Source organism: Taudactylus pleione, unplaced genomic scaffold (genome assembly GCF_031769625.1).
Source record: "Taudactylus pleione unplaced genomic scaffold, aTauple2 ptg000129l, whole genome shotgun sequence".
NCBI classification, from domain to species: domain Eukaryota; kingdom Metazoa; phylum Chordata; class Amphibia; order Anura; family Myobatrachidae; genus Taudactylus; species Taudactylus pleione.
In genome coordinates this window covers 1108856-1129344 of record NW_028284531.1, presented here as the reverse complement: position 1 = coordinate 1129344, position 20489 = coordinate 1108856, and the positions used below count along the sequence as shown (strand labels likewise).

Sequence of the window (20489 nt, the reverse complement as noted above, 5' to 3'; positions counted from 1 at the left end):
AGTGCAAGATGGAGCAATTCTGTATTTGTAGCCCCAAACTGGCTACAATGGCTGTTGTACAGAGACATTCTTCTTTTTCTATGTCAGATGCTGATGAAGCTATGATTCTTACGAACAGAGTGGTTCTCTTCTAGAGTGGTAGAAACTTTGCTGAGAGCTTCCTAATGGGGCATACACACTAGACGATAAAACTGAACGATAACTATATCGTTCAAAGATATATTGTTCATATAGTCTGGTGTGTATGTTCCGAACGACCAACGATGTGCGCTCCCGTGGGTCGTTAACAATATCCCCAGTCGGCTGTACATGCAGCCCAATCTGGGGATATCGTGAGCGTTGCCATGTTGCTCCCACCCCAGCCGCCGTTGTTCGTCGCTGACCGATATGCCAGCACCCCTGCCGGGCACGCTGCTGACGATGTCGCTGCATACACACAGTGTCTAGTGTGTATGCAGATTAAGAATTATCATAGAGTAGAGCACTTATGTTTATTGGTGTAAGAATAGGAAGTTTCGTGCTGCTTTCCATTATCTTGCTTGAGTCCTTAAAAGGTTCATATTTCACTTGATAAAGTACATATCAGTTTCTCACACATTGAATATTCTTTGCCATTTCCAGTGCCTGGAGATTATCCGAATTGGAAACCATCTTGCAGGTCTTCCTATTTTTTTTTTCATGAGGATAGTGCCATTCTCTAGACTAAAACTTATTATCCTCTTAAGGTGGTTTTAAAATCAGGACATTGCAATTCCAGTACTATTTTGGAATCCATTATTGAGAAAGAGGGATTATGTCTGCAAGAGCAATTGGCCTGGGTCACAACAGACTTTAGCTAGATGGATGATCTCTGTGATTCGGCATGTTTATATGGGGTCAGGAAAACCTCCTTACAGTGTGAAAGGGTATTCTGCTAGATTAGTGGTCGCTTGGCGGTGGGTGCAGTAGAGTGCTTCAGCTGAACAATTGTGTAGGAGAGTCAGTTTGACCTTTTACAAAGTTTACAAGTTTAATATTTTTGGAAAGTGATGCATGTTAGACTTGGGGTTAGGCTAGGGGAAGGGGGAGTTAGGGTTAGGCACCCCCCTGGGGAGGGTTAGGTTTAGGGTTACGCACAACCGGGGGTTAGGGTTAGGCACCCCTAAGGGAGGGTTAGGGGGAGAGGGGAGGATTAGCTACTTATGTGCCCGTCGGGATGTCCTCCCTTCGGGTTTCCAGCGTCTGTATGAGAACCGACTGCTATTCAGCCATCGTAATTTCATACAGATTCCTTCACACTTTACTGTTACCTACCTTATTAGGCCACATGCCCATATATTATCTTTTACAATATGTCAGCCAGTAATGGATCCACCTGTGCACCAACTCGGAAAAATGGAAACCATGCACTGTTAGTGCTTCCTGAGGAATGAGTTTGGGAAACACTAGATCACCACAATTAGAACTTTTGAAAGGTTGAACTTGAGATGCCGGTGTCTTTATCTCCACTTTACTAACTTTATAACAATGCATATACTAGCTAAAGAACTGATTTGCCTCACATTGCAGTGTCATAATGATTTTAAAACATAATATAATTCAAATGCACTTTAACCACAAACTTTTATTTGCTTGTCTTTAGTACTGTAAGACATAGTTTTGTACTGTCACTTTGTACAGGCTATGAGCAATTTAAAGTTCAGTCTGCCTTCTGACTTTAATGTTCTGTTTGCTCCCCCATTTACACCATACTCCACTGGGGAGGATTAGCTACTTACGTGCCCCTGTTGGGATGTCCTCTTGTCTGGCTTCCAGCGTCGGTATGAGAACCGGCGGCTATTCAGTCATCAGTATTTCATACCGATTCCTTCACACTTTACTGTTACCTACCTTATTAGGCCACATTCCCATATATTATATTGTGAGAGAACTATCACTTATGGAATAAAATTGTCAAGAGTGTTTAGGAAAGATATAGGGGTATATTACTAAAGGTGGGTTTTGTAGTCAATTTCCAAGTAGATTTAAATCAACATAAAATCGACTGGCCAAATCGCATATTTACTTGTTTTTTTGTTTTTTTGGGGGGGGGGATTTCAAAACAGACTTCGATGTGGGTCAATTTTTTAACGGTGTGAACTTTTTTGGATGTCCACTTCAAACAAAAAATCGCCTATAAATCCGAATAAAAATCGTCAAGCACTTCCTTATGAATGCCTATTGGCCAAAACATACCACATGCAATGTAAGCATCATAAACTCCATTATAAAAATGCTGAACACACCCAAGCACATTGTGATTTGTGTGTTTAAACAGTGGGCCTGATTCAGAGATGGACGCAATGCCGTTTTTTACGTAGATTGAGTGATGATTTTTTTGCTATTGTGCACGCATGTAAGCTGCACTACGCACGCGCAGTGATTGAATAGTGAATCCGTGTTTGGGGGAGGTAACGGGTGGTGGTTATAGAAAAGCATGTCAGACCGTTTAAAACCGTTTAAACACTGTTATCTGGAAGTGCATAAATTAGCCACTGCATTCTTGCTCGCAGCAGGAGAGCCCTCTGCTTGTCTGGAGACCCGCTGTGTCTGCGACAGCTTAGACTTAGAAGGCTGATGGGGGATGATTGCTGCTATGACCTGCGTGAGGTGCCTGATAAATTCCTCTAATTCTCCCTCCTGAGTCACTTAAAATCAGAAATACATTTTTTTTTTCTTAAATGTACCAATCAAAAGCGAAAAATGATGTCTGGGGTAAGAAAAAAAAAATCAGAAATTACCCTTGAACACTATTGGAAAGCTTGCTCGTATCGTTCAGTCATTTGTTATAAGGAATTGTTGTGTAGGAGAATATTTTGCTTGTGAAACTTGTGCATTTAAACTATTCTGACACATTTTATTTTTCAGGCACATACTGTAATTCAGCTAGTGCCTGCTTTGTAGCCTCTGATGGGACTAATTTAAGACTGTATCAAGCAGTGGTTGATGCACGAAAGCTACTGGATGAGCTATCTGATCCTGAGTCTTCTGTAAGTCTTCTATAGTTTTGGGTACGACTTAAGAATATTGTAACACAGTGTTTAAAACTGTTAATAGAATTTATTTTCTTTGTATGAAGGCTTGCAATAAATTAGTCTTTTCTGATGGATTAAATTAGATATTGCATCAGTGGAAATATATTATATTATGTAAAATATTTTATAGGTAAAGTCTAGAGTACTTTGTTTAGACTGTCTACCATTACATTATGAGCTGTCAGTTGTGTGTATGGACAAAATACACTGAATAGGTCACATATTTAAACATTTTGCTGTTCCAAATAGTCCTAAGAGGGAAAATAGGAAGGAAATTTATGTTGTAATTTACATCTGGATAGTTCAGCTGATCAAATGTAAGAGAGACAATGGGGGGGATTCAATTCAAAGCGATGATGAATAGCCCCGGGAGGGAGCTCCCGAAGCTATTCAATTCAACGCGATGTATGGGTGGGCTAAAGGACTTCTCCAATAATCCAACATAAGTGCCGTCCGCAAGACTGTTTTCCCGGCTTAGCGTGGTGCTAACAGATGCACAGCCGGCACTTTAGATGGAGAATGCCAGTTCTCGAAACTAAACACCCAGGTTAAGTCGTGTGAACCGACATTCTCCGACTTAGCGCGCTGAAATGAATAGCTCTGGGAACTCTCTTCCAGGGCTATTCAGCATTGCACTGAATTGATTGCTGCCCATTGTGAGAAATTGTTTTCAAGATGTAAGAAGGAAAGAAAACAGTTAATCACTACATGATTACACATCTCGGGGGATAGTTACACATCCGCTTTGTAGGGGTTTGCAAACCTATAGTATAGTATCTGTCGTGGATTGAATGTGGATTCTAAGCCTAAAATACAGCACTAAAAGTTGTTTTTACCTTCTAAACAGAACCCACTATCAGTTCTATCCCCTCGTGATCCTAAAATAAAATCTCTTTGTGGTTTACATGTACTTCACAGATCCAATTGATCTGTGCATGCTTTATGATTTTCAAAATAAAACAACAGTGTGGGGGTCCCCCCAAAATGAAAACTAGGCTAAAGTCTTTATACCTAGGCTGGTAGTCGAAGAACCAGGTAGACAAAGAACATGAGGTCCCCCTGAAATTTCCAATATTTAGCACAAGGCTTCCAGGCAGTGCAGGTGGCAATATAGCAAGGTAGCATTAGGTGTGGGGTCCCCGCCGCTTTAGTGTCAACCAGTCCTATGCCAGTCTGCTCAGAGTCTAGGGGGGATATTTACTTAAGTGAGAGTTTTTAGAAGCGGAGATGTTGCCCAAAGCAACCAATCAGTAGCTATCATCTTCTAGAAGGTGCTAGTTAAATGTTAAGTAGAATCACCATATCTGAAAGCTCTAATGGTGCGTACACACGGTACGATTAAAATGGACGATATGAACGATAACTATATCAATCATATCGTTATTGTTCATATCATGCATTTTCGGTGGCCAACGACCTGCGATGCGCAGGCATGTATGGACGATAACGATATATCGTCCATTGCCCGTGCTTGCAGGCCAACCTGGTCGATATCGACCAGGTTACTATAGGGAGGTTGTTGGCCATCGTGGTGGGTTCATGGTGTGCTGGATGTTCAATATCGAACATCCAGCATACCCGGGAATTGAAAAACGATATTGTTATCATTGTCGATCGTTCCGTGTGTATGCACCATAACTTTAGTAAATATACCCCTTGGACTTTTTTGTGATATTCACGTATTGGGAAAAAAAAAAAAAAAGCCTACACAGATTTTCAACAGGCATGTCAAAGGCAGGTCATTTTTGGGAGCAGAATGGCTTGCCACTTATGAAGATCTGAGGTTTCTTTAATGTTAATGGGGGAAAATCAGAATGGCCTTTTCAATTCTAAAGTGTGGTTTCTCTGATGGATTAAAGCTGTATATGTTCATTCCATGAAATGTCCCATACTTGACACTGTAAAAAAAAATCTGTAGCTGTGTATCTTTTGAGTTTGCAACATATAAGCAAGCTAAAATATAGCACTTTCTCATAGGTTTTCTTAAAAAAATAATAATACAGGCTCTTAATACATAGAGTTGAGCTGAATTATCAAGTTTCCTTGTCTCGTACGTGACATGGAATGACCCTTTTGAGTTTATCCCACCGGGATCTCAAAGAAATCCCCCACATGTTCCCAAAAGTTACCACTTCTACTGTGGTTTTAATTCACTTCACATATGGAGCAAAAAACTTATAATGACCCCTATAGTGGTGAAACAGTCTGTAGGTGGCTTTTTGTATCAGCTTTGCCTCAGAGCTGTATATAATGAAGCCTGAATTCGCTTTTTACAAATACTTGATCAACATAAATGTTTATTTTAAAAAAATATAACACCCCAACATTATTCTTATTATGCTTTTATATAGTTATTTACCGTGGCAGGCACATAAAATAAAGTCCTATATTCATTTTGCTGCAGTGTACCACACTTGGCATCTTTTCAGTGATCTGTTGGTAATTGTATGCTTGCAAACCTTTTTTAGAAACTTATTGGTGAAGTGTTTAATATCGTCAGCCAGCAGTCTACTGCACGCCCTGGTTGTATCATTGAGCTCGACGCGATAACTAGCAAGGTATGTGTTTTTGTTCTATGAATTTATTTCTTGTTCTCTTTGACATCGTTTTTCTCTATCCACTAATCTTGAGTAGCATTCTACCGTACATATTTTGGCCCATTACTCATCTTCGACAAGTAGGTGACGGTAGCTTAATTCACATTTTTCACTATATTTTAAGTAGAGCAATACGGACACAGGAAAACAAGGTTAGGATTGCAGTTAATTACATTAGATCCGTTTTTATAGCAATTCTGAAATACCCTTGCAAAGCCAGGGAGGTGCAGTCAGGGTAGGTAGGGTTGGCAGAGCCTCCCCTGTCATACTCGTGATATTTGATATAAAAATTATTAGAATAATACAAAGAAGATATTTATAATTTATAAACATCTTCTTTGTTTATTGTAATAATTTTTATAGTTAACACTCACCAGCTTTGTGGAGCTCCTTGGAACTTCAGGGAGATGAGGCAGCAGCGGTTCAGCCTCGCTTCTATATAGTCAGACACTGCTTGCAGTGCTGGGGGCAGGCCACACCATGGGCAGTAAGCTGCATAGAAAGAGAGCTAATAGAGGCATGCTTCGGAGTATGGGTGCGTGTCTTGAGCACAGATGGACACCTTGGATGTGTCATGTGACCAGGCAGTGCCCTGCAGTGTTTAGAAATTGGAGCGGAGTCAGCAGCAGCAAGAGAAGACACAGTGATGCAGGTAAGAGAATCAGTGTACACTAGTTTAAGTGTAGTGAGGGGAGAGTTAGAGTGAGTAGGGGGTGAGACAAGCTTCCAGCACTCAGACCCATCTCCATGTGTGCCACCCCAGCCATTCACCTCACCGCATGTCACTGTTGCAAAGTAATTCTTAGTATTGTAGTAAACCACATATATTCCAGAAATACATTCCGTGATTTAATGGAACTAAGCCTTTAGCTCACAGATGTTACTGTTCAAGCCCTCAGGCTGTAAATGTTGCAGTCCTCTAACATTAATTAATCAAGATGTCCTTTTTCTCTAGTGTGGCTCACGAACTCAGCTGCTTCATGTGTTTCAAGAAGACTTCATTTTGGGATACAAGCCACATAAGGATGAATTGAAAGTAAAGGAAACAGAGGTTTTCTTCCAACCATCTCAAGGTATCAGAAGAATTAGAATCAGTATAGATAGATGGATATAATATAAAAATAAAGTCCCCAGTTTAGGGGTCTGTCTGTTCGATCGGGCTAATCTCTTGAACCACTAGACGGATTTTGATGGGGTTTTCACTATTCTATACAGCAGTGGTCGAGGAAGATTTAGGTGAACCATTCATCTGTGACAAAAGGGAGCCAAGCAGTGACTATTTTACTGAAGCAAGTCACCGAAAAAACTGTTGTGCTGTGTGGGTGACACTGTTGTACTGTATGAATGCTGTAGGAGCAAGGGCTGTGCTCTCTGCAAGAACCAGTCCGAGCCAGCAATGTGCCCTGTTGCTTAGCAGCAGCCTAGAACCGGGAGGGAGTAAGGGACTGGTCAGGGTCATGTCTGAGGCAGACAGAGAGTGAGAGACAGCCTCCAACGAACCCATGAAGATGCCCTGATGCAGATTCAGTAGTCAGGAAGGAGCCATGGGAGGTATAGTTATTGGGAATAAAAAAAAACAACCATCGGAACACCATCAAATGATTTCCGTTTGATGGTGGCAAACATCGGGCCGCCACTACAAAATGGTAAAAACACCATCAAAACAAAAACATTGATGGTTAGTTACCATCGGAAACCGAAGACCATCCCTACACTGATCCTGAAGACCGACTCCGGCTACCCTACCTCCACCGTGAAGTGCTCCCTCTCCAGCATGATGTTCCCATTCAGCAACATGCCCTAGGTGAACAGGAGGCACTTCATGTAAGTCAGCACTGTTCTCGGACAGGGGCACCGCGGCGTGGAAGCTTAACAGGAAGAACTGGAAATACAGGGTACATTGTACAAAGAGGACATTGCTCATTGCCATGTTCGGCAGCAGGGGATGGTGCGCACGGAGGGTGCAGAAATATGCACAGGTGCTCCAGCCCTGGGGACATGCTGATAATGCTTACAGTAACTGCAATACAAATCTCTCATCCATTATCCTCCTGCCCTTCCCAGTACATCACAGTGGCTTGGGCCCTAGTCAGCTGCAGGGCAGCAGCAGGGGGGATTGTGGTGACACTGGTTAGATGCAGGGGGCAGTAGTGAGAAGCAGTGGGTTGTGGTGAGATGCAGAGGCCTGTGTGTGATGCAGGGTTCTGTGGTAAGAACCAGTGTCAGAAGTGAGAAGCAGGGGCCTGTGTTGAGATGCAAGGGGCTGTGGTGAAATATAGGATGCTGTGGTGAAATGCAGGGGGCAGGAGTGAGAAGCAGGAGGCTGTTGTGAGATACAGGGGGCTGTGGTGAAATGAAATTGCTCCTGTGTGAAGCAATTAGCTGTAATTCATGTTGTTCAAGTTGCATATGGATGCCCCCACATTTCTGCCCATGCACAGGACTATTTCAAGCATGATGTCAAAATATTCACTGTGCATCAGGCCCCAAATGTCTGTATTGTGAATATAGCTCCCATCCTTTATTCCACAGGTTCTCAAATTCTGTCCTCAAGACCCCAAACGGTGTATATTTTCCAGGTCTCCTCACAGAATCACAACTGAAACAATTAGCTCCTCCTGTGGATCTTTTAAAATGTGTCAGTAAGTAAAGAGTACACATGTGCTCCTGCTGGGTGACCTGGAAAACATGACCTGTGTGGGGTCCTGAGGACCAAATTTGAGAACCACTGCTTTATTCATTTGTTGTCTGAATATATTTTCTGCTAAAGCTTATCTAATGAGAATGTAAATGATCTCTGGGCAAGGAACATATGAATCCTTTTGTGTACAAAGTGTTTATATCCATGATTACATTACTATCTTGTATATTTAAATTTATATAAGCTACAGGAACTTCTATATTTATTATTTATTATTGGTAGCTCTTTTATGTGACTTTATTAAAGAAGTACCCCAGCTATACTGCTATGTCAGACTGACTAGGTCCTTTAGCAGATGCTCTTGTTCATTGATTACATTTTTGGATTGAAAACATCAGTAAGTTTTGTTGCATTTTTGTGGGTCTTTAGTAACCTTTGTTCATAATCAACAGGTTATCGGCCACCTCCGTTTTCCGAAAAGTTTTTCCTTGTTGTAATAGAAAAAGATGCACAAAACCGTTCAATCTTAAACATGTGGCATCTTCATTTGAAGTCTGTGCAGGCCTGTGTGGGTATGTATCTGACTAGGGGCAAACATGTTTAGTATATCTATCTGTACTAGCTCATTATCGACACAACACTGACAGACCTGTCCTGCTTAGACATACCTATTTTATACTTATCCCTTGTTTACACTTTAGTAACCAAGAATGCTTTTGTTTTGCCAGAAATAACTTTTACAACAACTGTGTTTTTATTTATTTATTGCCAGTTATTTATACAGCGTACACATATTCTGCAGCACTTTACAGAGAAAATGTGGCCATTCACATCAGTCCCTGCCCTTGTGGAGCTTTACAGTCTAGCATTCATTTTTGTTGGGAGCCAATTAATCTACCAGTATATTTTTGGAGTGTGGGAGGAAACCAGAGCACCCGGAGGAAACCCACGCGAGCACAGGGAGAATATAAAAAATCCACAGTTAGGGGAACGGTGGGAATCAAACCCAAGACTTCAGTGCTATACCCTTGCAGATAGTGGAACGACAGTATGATTACAACATTGTATTCGTGCAGTCGTTCCTCATCCCCTGTAGTGCCTACACGGAACGATATGTCGTTCAGTGCAGACACCCTCCCTCATACCTGAACATGGCCAATCTGTCGTTATCGGCAGGTTGACCGTCATGTTCAGGCCATGATTGATGTCGGAAACGACCAGAGGGAGCTCGCATTGCTGGTCGTTTCCGACATTAGACTGCCCGATTTATGCACAAGTAATGACTGATTGAACGATAACGATGTAGTTATTGTTCAATCGCTAATTTATATCTGCAAGTGGATACGTGGCTTAAGGCAGTAATGCTAACCATTGTGCTGCCCCTTTTATGTTATAACAATGCCCACATTTTCTTTTCTAGAATATGCAATTCTAGATTGTAAGATAAGGGGAAAAAATCTGAGTACTGTAGTTTATATATTTTGCTGAAAAAAATTACTAGAAATAATAACCTTTTTTGATTTTTTTTTTTTTTTTTTTTTACTTGTTTTGTAACTTTTTGCAAAATCACTAAAGAGTTACATGAACTCCCCAAAGTAAGATTTGAGCTTTAAGTCTCCCATTCTGCCCTTTTACCAATGTCCCTCTGGCATAAGTGTTTCATTTATTTACTTTCCAGGAAGTTTTTGCACAGCTGAGTGAGGGTGTGAGTGCCAAAGCTACCACAGAGCACACAGTTAAAAACAAAGCAAATATACGTTATATTTTTTGAACAGGTCTTATAAATTATTGTTTTAATGTTTTTCTTAAAGCAAAGCCCACAGACACAACCTCATCTACAAACTTCCTTACCATCCCTGGGCAAGCCACGGCTGAGTCATCCCCGGAAACCTCTCCTGGCCCAAGCCCCATGACACGCTCTGCATCAATTGCTAATCTTCAGACTGCCAGCAAACTGATTCTGAGCTCCAAGCTAGTGTATAGCCATCCACTGGATATCCCAAACGGTGTAGAAGTAATAAGAGCCACACCCTCTGCAGGTGAGACCCTACAATACATATGGTGAGATAGAGAGGAATGTTCTAGTAAATTGTGAAACCTGGAATAGATGGAAAACTTCTGTTTTTGTCAGTAAAACTGGCAGCTTTATTTAGGGTGATATACATTGTACAATCTCATTTATTTACTAAAGAAACCAGTTAATTTATAATTCTAAGCTGGAAATTGTTATACTGCCTTATAAACAAACTTTATGTCAATATGCTAAAATGACACATACATATGGCGGAAATATTTCTTCTAATTAATTGGATAAAAGCAAGACCAGGTTTTGACATTTATATTGTCCCCACAGGTCATCTTAGTTCCTCATCAATTTACCCAGTGTGCCTTGCGCCATATCTAGTGGTTACTACATGTTCCGACAACAGAGTGCGCTTCTGGAGATGCAGTGTGCAAACATTACCAGAAAATGAAGGCAGTGAGGAGCAGCACAGCTATTGCTGGAAAGAATGGTCTTTAATGAATGAAGGGCGCGATGAGAGCGCCAGTTCCGTCAACGTGGCAGGAAAACCAGTTGCAGTAAGCTGCTCTTACACAGGAAGACTTGCTGTGGCATACAAGCAGCCCATTCAGCATAATGGCTTCGTCTCCAAAGAATTTTCTATGCATGTATGTCTCTTTGAATGTGAATCCACTGGAGGATCGGAATGGGTCCTAGAACAAACCATTCACCTTGATGACTTGATAAGAGTTGGGAGCATGCTTGACGCTAAAGTGAGCGTAGACAGCAATTTATTTGTATACTTTAAATCAGATGTATTTTTAAACAAAGACAAACATCTCATGCCCAATATTAAACATTTAGTACACTTAGATTGGGTATCAAAAGAAGATGGCTCGCACATACTTACTGTTGGAGTCGGTTCTAATATTTTTATGTATGGACGATTGTCCGGAATTGTTACTGACCAGACCAATAGCAAAGATGGAATAGCTGTCATTACTTTACCACTAGGTGGTAGTATAAAGCAAGGCATAAAGTCCAAATGGGTACTGCTCAGATCAATTGATTTGGTGTCTTCAGTGGATGGGACACCTTCACTGCCGGTATCTCTCTCCTGGGTTAGAGATGGTATTTTAGTGGTTGGAATGGATTGTGAAATGCATGTCTATGCACAGTGGAAACACAATCTGAGGTTCGGTGATGCTGAAACTTCAGCCTTTGAAGACAAGTCAGCACAGTCAGATTCTGTTCAAACTCAGATGATCTCTAAGAAAACCAGTGTGATTGATGGTGCTGCTATTGTTGATGATGTCTTTGGCAGTCCAACTGTAATTCAAGATGGAGGTCTTTTTGAGGCTGCCCACGTGCTTTCTCCAACGCTTCCACAGTATCATCCAACACAGTTGCTCGAACTTATGGACCTAGGTAAAGTTAGAAGAGCAAAAGCCATCCTTTCACATTTAGTGAAGTGCATTGCAGGGGAAGTCGCAGTCGTAAAAGACTTAGAAGTTGGAGATGAAGCTGCTCCAAAACGCCACCTCTCACGGACTATCAGCGTAAGCGGCAGCACTGCTAAAGACATGATTATCACTGGAAAAGATGGAACGCGAGAGTACACAGAAATCGACTCCATCCCACCGCTGCCACTGTATGCACTGCTCTCCGCTGATCAGGATGCAGCCTATTCTGCTTCAGAAGAAACTACAAAAATATCCCAGACTTCTAAACTAAGTTTTGATAATACAGCAGATGATCAGTATTCAGATTTGTTTCAGGTACAAAATGTGACCACTGATGACTTTATTGGTTTTGAAACTGAAAAAAGAGAACGGAGATCGAAAGTGATCAACCTGTCCCAGTACGGGCCTACCTACTTTGGTCGCGAGCATGCTAGCGTACTTTCAAGCCATCTCATGCGCTCCAGTTTACCTGGCCTGACACGGTTAGAACAGATGTTTCTTGTGGCTCTGGCTGACACAGTGGCCACAACCAGCACAGAACTTGGGGAAAGCAGAGATAACAACTACTCAGGTAATAGCTATATCACAATTTTGATTGTAAATTATGGTGTTTATTAAGGGCTTATTAAAATAATATATAGGAGTATCTACCAATTATTTATCGAGCAGTTTCAAAAACAAATCTGGACAAATAGATGTTTAAAACCACTAAAAAAAATATAGGGAGAATACAGTATACACCAGGATAGATCCCAGCTACAATAGAGGTGTCTTCAGCTGGTGATACAAAATATGTTGAAATTGTTTAACACAGTCTTGTAACAGAATGGTCTCAATATAAAAAAAATGGTAACATGCCGTAAACCAGAGACTGACAATCTGTAGCACTCTCGCTGCTGTAGAAAAACGCATACCAGCATGCCCTGCCATAGTTTTAGCATGTCGTTACTCAAAACTGTTACATGACATCCTGGGTTGTGTAGTTCGACAACGGTGTCACAGGTTGCCTACCCCTGCCATAATCTTATACTCAAAGTAAAAGAGGATGGAAGTTTGCAGAAAGAGAGCAAACTTGTGTACAATAATCACAAAAAGAAGTATATGTGTAGTGCACAATGGGTATATTCTGCTAGGAGCTGAAGCCATGTCTGGGGCTGCAGACACAAAGCATAAAAAACACCATGTGATATAAACTATGAAAAGTAAAATGAAAACGGAGAGTTTGTCCAATATCCAAATCTAATAGCACAACAACAAATATGTGTTAGACAATGAAATTAACAAAACAAGAAGTATTATTTGCATTTGTTTCCTCAATGTGTGGACGGTCTAGCATGTACATCCACCAACTGGACAGCAAACATATTTAGGATGTCTCTATTATTTCCCTTTGGTCTGAGTGCCCTTACACAGGTTTTTCTAATACTGGTGAGTAGATTTCATTTCAAAATTATGTTTAAAGGTCTCCTCATTATTAAGTAGATGCAGCCCTAGAGTTTTGTAGTTAAGCCAGGTAAACACTATCCAGTTATCGGGCTGATCAGCAGATAATTGGCTGATTGGACCGATATTTGGAAAGTGTGTATGCAGGAGCGTTAGCCGATGAACATCTTCAAAGGCTCCTGCAAGGGACGGAGCGGGATCTGGTGTGCTGCAGAAAGGAGATCTGAAGAAAGAACCCACTGAGTTAGAAAATTGCTCAGTGCGTACAGATGCACACACACACCCCTATTCGATAATTGCTCTGTTGGATCGGAGCGTTTATCGGATCGGTGCAATTTATCCTATAGTGTGTACACTTTATTAGCTTGATCTCTCTATAAAGTCTTTTAACTGCAGAAGATGAGTTACATTGCCAAGGGTCTCTCATGAAGACCAGTTCCCTCATAGTCCCAATTATTAACATTACAGGAAATCTTTCCAGCTGTGGAATGTAGCTATGCCCAAGTCAATGTTGAACTCAAATACAAATAAAATAATTTATTTGGAAGTTACATTCTACAAATGTAGCTTTAAACCTTGAACCTGAATTAAACCATTTGTTATTGCCTGAATGTCTTTAAAAGTATGAAAGAGAAGTTTACACTTTGCAGAACAGATGTGAGCCTGGACTGTGATGTTGTTATCTGACAGATCAACGCAACATAATGTACAACTAAAAGACTTTGTTGGTTGGCAATGCAGTATGGTCCAGACCTTAACTGCAAAATACAGGTCCTTATGTGGACTGTGCAATGAAAGTATGTTGTTAAAGTAGTGTCAGTTGCTTCTGAGCTCATAGGTTATAATGGCATAATGATTGTATTTTAGTACTCAATTTAATATACTCTTTACAGGGGGAGACAATCTGGATGAATGTGGCTTGAGGTACTTGTTGGCCATGCGTTTGCACACGTGTCTTCTAACATCCCTCCCTCCATTGTATCGAATTCAGCTGCTTCATCAAGGTACTGTTTTATTTGTGTTAATCAATATGTAGATGGTGTGTAACCACCGTGTTAGACCATACAGCGCTGTGTTTTTGATGTTCAAATACAATGTAATATCAATATATCAGATCATAGCGTTCATAAAAAAAAAAGAAAAGGAATTATGTATCCATCAGATCAGTCAGAGAATGATTCTTGTATACCCATAAAAGAAGATTACATGAACCACATGTAATCATCTTTTATGGGCATACATAGATTGGGTATTATGATGATTGTGGATATTATATCTTGTGATGTCAGGTATAGGTACGACATGATATGTTTTTCCCTTATTAAATCGGCACATATTTTAGACTGCATATATAGTTACTATAAATTCTTATCTTGTATGTATAGGTATTATATGATAACAAAGTTACCCTTTTCAGCATGTTTTTGAATCTTTTTGTCTAAATTTGATGGTCAGTTTATAGAAATCAGGCATATTTGGTGAATCAAAGCGCTAGTGCAGTGCTTATATATATATATATATGCATGCAGGTGTGGTTTTAATTAAAGTTTAGCAGTATCCAGGCTATTCATTACGAAAGGAAGGAAGATCTTGGTTTTTATATCCCTGCAGGATGTATTTTGTATAGGGTACCGGGAATCTGTTTACCGAATCTGTGGGAATATAAAAGGAAAGGGATGTGTCCAAGTCAGCTATGCCTTGAAAAAGACCCGTGTAGGGTAGAAACGCGTTGGAAGCTGACTTGGAAACGGAGATTCTGGCACCAATTACCATCAGGGTTGCGCGAGATAAGGAGAACACAGCAGACAGGTGGCAGCTGTCTGCCGGATACCGGAGCAGCTAAGACCCATACAGTCAGATTGTCATACACAGCGCAAAAGCCGCGGGTGAGAGCCACGAGCTAAGATTCAGGAGCATGTCGGAAAGTGTGGGGAGAGGCAGATAGGTCCTGGGTGAGAGCTGAGCCCTTAGTATCATCTATTGCCCAGAAGATTTACCTACCTGGTGCTATCAGGTCATATAGGATTTCTTCTGTGGACACACTCTCACCATCACAGACGGAGCTCTTTACGCTGCTGATTGCTGGGTCCCTGCAGGTCCGGTAAGCTATTCCAATTTTTTTGTGCACGGAGTTAACATCATCGAATGGCACAAGTGTGAAGGATATTTACCTTTTTTAAAGAAGATTGGTCTGGAACTTTGTTCTTGTGTTTTATTGTGAGATTATCGAGACTTTCATTTCCATTCCTTGGTTAACTACAACATTATTGGAGATTATCAAGACTTTTATATTCATTGCTTGGTCAATTATAAATATTTAATATGCCCTTTTAGGAGCCACATTGAACTTTTTTTGCGATTTTGAATCACTTAGGACAGTTATGGAGTGATACATGAAAGGCGCATTGTATTCAAGCATTACCAATTCAGCATCGTAAGACTCCATAGGGTGTTGTGTATACAAGAATCATTCTCTGACTGATCTGATGGATACATAATTCCTTTTCTTTCTTTTTTTGTGATGTTGTTTATGAACACTATGATCTGATATATTGATATTACATTGGATTTGAACATCAAAAACACAGCGCTGTATGGTCTAACACGGTGGTTACACACCATCTACATATTGGTTACATTTGGCATCTAGCTGTTGGGTGCAAGTGTTGGGTGCGGCAGCAGTGTGAAGCGCTCTGTTAGAAACTCTCTCTTTGTGTTAATATTCACACCATCTTTGTTTTAGCTTCTGTTGTTGTGTCATTGTTATTAATCTTGTAAAAGGTGTTTTATCTCCTTTGTTAGAGAGTTGTATGATAATAGGCTTATCCAATGCACTTCTAATTTATTAACTTGTTTCTAATTGCAGCCGATTTCCCACAGTGACGTCGGCAATATAACTGGGGCGCTATAAGAAATTGTTTTTTATTCACAAGGGTACAATAGGAATTACACTAACATTTGACTGAATTATTTGGTGCATTTGAATAATTACTGGGTTCTCAAACAGCCAGACAAGGTTGTAATCGTGTTCTCTTCTGCACAGAACACAATTCATTAAAATCGGGGAGAGCCTGGTATACAGACTTGCAAATTAAACTGTTTTACAAACTTAACATACTTAATGGGGAGAATTTCCTATGTACTTGGGAGACCTATTATACGGAGCTCCCCCTTACTTTAACAAATTATTTTTTTTGAGTCTTTTGAAGATGAGAACACATTTTGAAAGACAAAGCTTAAAATTATTTTAACCTGGTTGCAGGCCCTTTAAATGTTTTAATGTATCTGATAATCCATCTGTATGTACAAGCAATTCAAATTGCACTCTTGTTATAATAATAAAAATATCTACTTTCGGGGCTCAATCCAATTAAACGTGATATACTTGCGGATGCGAGTCATCGCGGCAGCGGGCGCACTTGATGGCAGCCCAAATTTGCATAAGAGTCCTCGCAGCCCCATAGGGCTCAGAGCAAAATTAAGCAAATTCGGGCTCGGAGCGGGCCCAAGGGGTGCGAGATGCCGACCCGGCGTTTTAACGCCGTGGCAACGGCAACTCGCACCCTTCACAATTGGATTGACCCCCTTGGAGTTATTAGCAGTGGATTCTGGGAAACCTTATAGCATTCATCCGTATGGATTGCTGGATGTGCTGAGGATGGTTGCTGTATTTAAGTGATTTTACAATTTACAAGCATTGACTTATGGTAACACATGTTCAGAGCTAGTGCCAGCCTTTCATCGATTGTAGTATTGTTTTCTAACTGTACACTTTCATTAATGTTTTAGGTTTATCCACGTGTCATTTTGCATGGGCATTTCATTCGGAGGCTGAGGAAGAATTAATCAACATGATCCCTGCTATTCAGAGAGGTGATCCACAGTGGTCTGAACTTAGAGCAATGGGAATTGGTTGGTGGGTGAGGAACATAAACACACTTCGTAGATGCATAGAAAAAGTAAGTTACCAAACATAACTATATCGTAACTTATCGCTAATTTTTTTGCACAGTACATTAGTTTATTCTTGCCTGATATGAAATAAAAAGTGCTGAATTGTGCAAAATTGTGGTAAATTTCCATTATCTTTCTCATAACTGAAACATATTTCCTACATACAAGAGTAACTTTTTGTATTTATTTCGATTTGCCTGGCCTAAGTGAGCCACCAGTTCCCGTGCTACTCTGTAATATAAAAACGGTGATTATATACAATATAACACTAAAGGGTCCTATCCATTAGCAGATAAATTTGTATGATGAACGATTTATCGTTCAGTCGTTCAATTTATCTGCTAATGGATAGGCTCTGAACGATAAAAATGCGCACTCCCGCGGCCGACAAATTGGGTCTTTTGTCTCTCCAACATGTTGGTCAATTATCGTTTATCGCTGACAGATATTAGAACTATCTGTCGCGGTAAACGACGAAAAGTATATTGCATTCGACCCTGCGAAAAAGTATCACCAAGGAATGGGTGGCGAAAAAAAGTGCAGAATTGGGGTTTTGGGGTGCAACATTTTGGAAACCACCCTGCAACCTTCAGACAGTCCCCCAAAGGTAAACTGTGTCAAAAAATAAAAAAATAAAAACCTCAGGAGACCCCAAAAAAAGCACTTTCGTTTTGGGGGCAAAAAAAAAGATTGGGAGGTACAAAGTTAAAAACTAGCGAACTACAATCTAGGGGGGTCCCCAAGTATGCCCCAGGTGTTTTTTTCATTGCAGGTGTTTGCGGCAGGTGGATTTTTCACATTTTTTAAAACTTCACTTTAGCAACTTTTAAATATGCTCACCCCCATTTTCAAGTACCCAAAATTTGCTGGAACTACTTATTTTCTGCAAAAAAAACCTTCTAAATACTATTCTTCACCACCTTCCCAAAATCCCCAAAATAGCAGCTATTGAGCCCGTTTAAAGATCCCAAAAACCTTCAGCAGGGCTAATCAGGGGTATCCAGAGTGATCCCCCATGTCAGAGCATCTTTTTGGGGGTGTTAGGATAATTTCCCCAAAAATCTGTAACGTTTTCGCTGATTTCACACTCGCCGGGTGCCATTTTCGACGATTTCTTATTGAATTTGGCTATAATCGGGGGCACGCGCTGTACTTTTTCGCGGGCAAAAGCTCCGATGTGTGGCGAAAACTTCGACGCGCATAGACGGCGAAGTTTACGTTTCATATTGAATACCCCTGATAGGGGGGTATTCAATTAGGCTGCGAAAAGATGACATCATTTTCGCATGTTTCAATTATCCCCGTATTCAATTTCAAAGACTTTTCGCCGGGTCGAAAAATCTTTGATTAAAAGTGCAGAATTGGAGTTTTGGGGTGCAGGCTTAAAAAAAAAAATAGCCTGCACCCCTGGGAATGTCATTTAAAAATAAACTGTGTGAAAAAAAAAAATTTGAAAAAAATTGAGATTCCCCCCAAAATTTTCTTTTTTGGGGGGTGAAAAAAAATGAAAAAACACTTCTAAAATAGACAAATTACATCCACAGGGGTTCCCTTGTATGTGGCAGGTGTTTTCTTCCTTGCGCAGAGTAGCAGTAGGTGCATTTTTGCAGTGTTTTTAAAAATTACTTTAGGGACTTAAAAATATGCTTACCCCCATTTTCATGTACCCCAAACTTGATAGCTTTCTTTTTTTGTTTAAATATTCCTAAGTGCTATTCTTCACCCATTCTTCTTAGCCGCAAATATGCACCTGCCGCGGCTATTACAAACCCCGACTTCCATCAGCAGGCAAAAATGGGGGTACCCATAGTGATCCCCCATGTCTGGACATCTTTAGGGGGGGTCACAGGCACATTTCCCCAAAATTCTTGTTTTTTTTCGTAAGTGGTGCAATAAGTAGGGGCAGAACTATGGGAGACAAAGGATGTGCCTGCCGCCGGGCTCCAGCTTTGTAGGGGCACCTCCTCCATTGTCCACATTACAGTGTCGGGGGGGGGGGGGGGCGGCGCACCAAATTATAACTTGCCTCCGGGCGTCTGGGATGAACTTACGCCACTGGCAATAAGTAAATAGAAAAAAACGGGGATAAATTTTCACTTCCCTTTAGCAGGTGAAAAAAAAGTGCAGAATTGGGGTTTAGGGGTGCAGGCTTTTAAAACAATAGCCTGCAACCTTGGGAATGGCCCCTTAAAACATAATGTGCAAAAAAAAGTAAATAAAAAAAATCGTGACATCCCAAGAAAATTATTTTCATTTTGGGGTAAAATAAAATAAAAAAATGGTGAACACTGTTTAAAAATAGCGCAATAGGTTCAGGGGTATTCTGCAAGTATGCGGCAGGTGTTTTCTAGAATAGACTATTAGTGGCAGGTACATTTTTGCAGAATTTTTCAAAAATGAGTTTAGGGGCTTAAAAATATGCTAGTACCTATTTTCAATGCATTATTTTTTCAATGTCGGGGAAAAAAACACCTTCCGCGGGTATTTAAAAACCCGACTTTTTTCTGCAGGCAAAAACGGGGGTACCCATAGTGATCCCCCCAGGTCTGGACATCTTTAGGGGGTTCTACAATTATTTCCCAAAAATTCACGTTTTTTTTCGCCATGCAAATTCAATGGGTCCCATTTTTGCTCATTTTAAATTGAATACGGGGATAAAGCGGGCACGCGCCCAATACTTTATCCCCAGAAAATCTCCGATGTGGAGCGTAAAGTCCAGCACGGACTTCTCTCTCCCATATTGAATACAGCTCATAGTCACTATTATCTTTTAGAAAAAAGATTAATAGTGATTTAATATAGCCGCATCCAGCTAATGAAAAACAACAATAAAAAATATATATTGGTAATAAAAAATAGTGTTTTTATTCTCCCTCAACAGTTATCTGGCTACCATGAAGCTTGTTTGATATCCATGCAAATAGGTGATATAGGGCTCGTGGTTAGCAATGATCCCTGCATAAATAGGAATTTTTAAAACATCCAATAATTGTGGAAATGCTTAGGGCACGTAGCTCAGTTTATAGAGTTGAACAGTCTCTGCAAGGAGCAGGAGTATAGCTGCTAATAATGGTGTTTAGTTAATGGCTCAAATCGGAAAATCAACAGGTCAGTATATGGCAGGAGTATAGACACTGATAGTATAAACTCACTTTTCGGCCGCTGTTCTGTTTGGTATTATTTGGACTCGTATGGATGTTGCGGGTTGTGAAAAAGACTGGGGTCGCCCGAGCCGTGTCTCTGAGTCGGGGAGCGATCAACCCAGTCGCTCCACAGTCCTTTCAATTATCCGCTTGATTTCCGTGCCGGGAGCTCCCGTGCATGTGGGAAGCAGGT

At 40.7% G+C, this 20489-nt stretch overlaps 1 protein-coding gene across 1 annotated transcript in view; it reads left to right on the top strand.

Moving 5' to 3' along the window:
- Nucleotides 1-20489, top strand: part of DMXL2 (Dmx like 2) — a 178916-nt gene that overhangs the window by 84778 nt on the left and 73649 nt on the right. Inside the window, exons 13-20 of the mRNA XM_088472781.1 lie at nucleotides 2887-3008; nucleotides 5522-5611; nucleotides 6606-6723; nucleotides 8744-8863; nucleotides 10103-10330; nucleotides 10645-12327; nucleotides 14093-14203; nucleotides 16989-17158. Coding sequence (XP_088328907.1) covers nucleotides 2887-3008; nucleotides 5522-5611; nucleotides 6606-6723; nucleotides 8744-8863; nucleotides 10103-10330; nucleotides 10645-12327; nucleotides 14093-14203; nucleotides 16989-17158 — 2642 coding nt within the window. The remainder of the gene's footprint in view (nucleotides 1-2886; nucleotides 3009-5521; nucleotides 5612-6605; nucleotides 6724-8743; nucleotides 8864-10102; nucleotides 10331-10644; nucleotides 12328-14092; nucleotides 14204-16988; nucleotides 17159-20489) is intronic.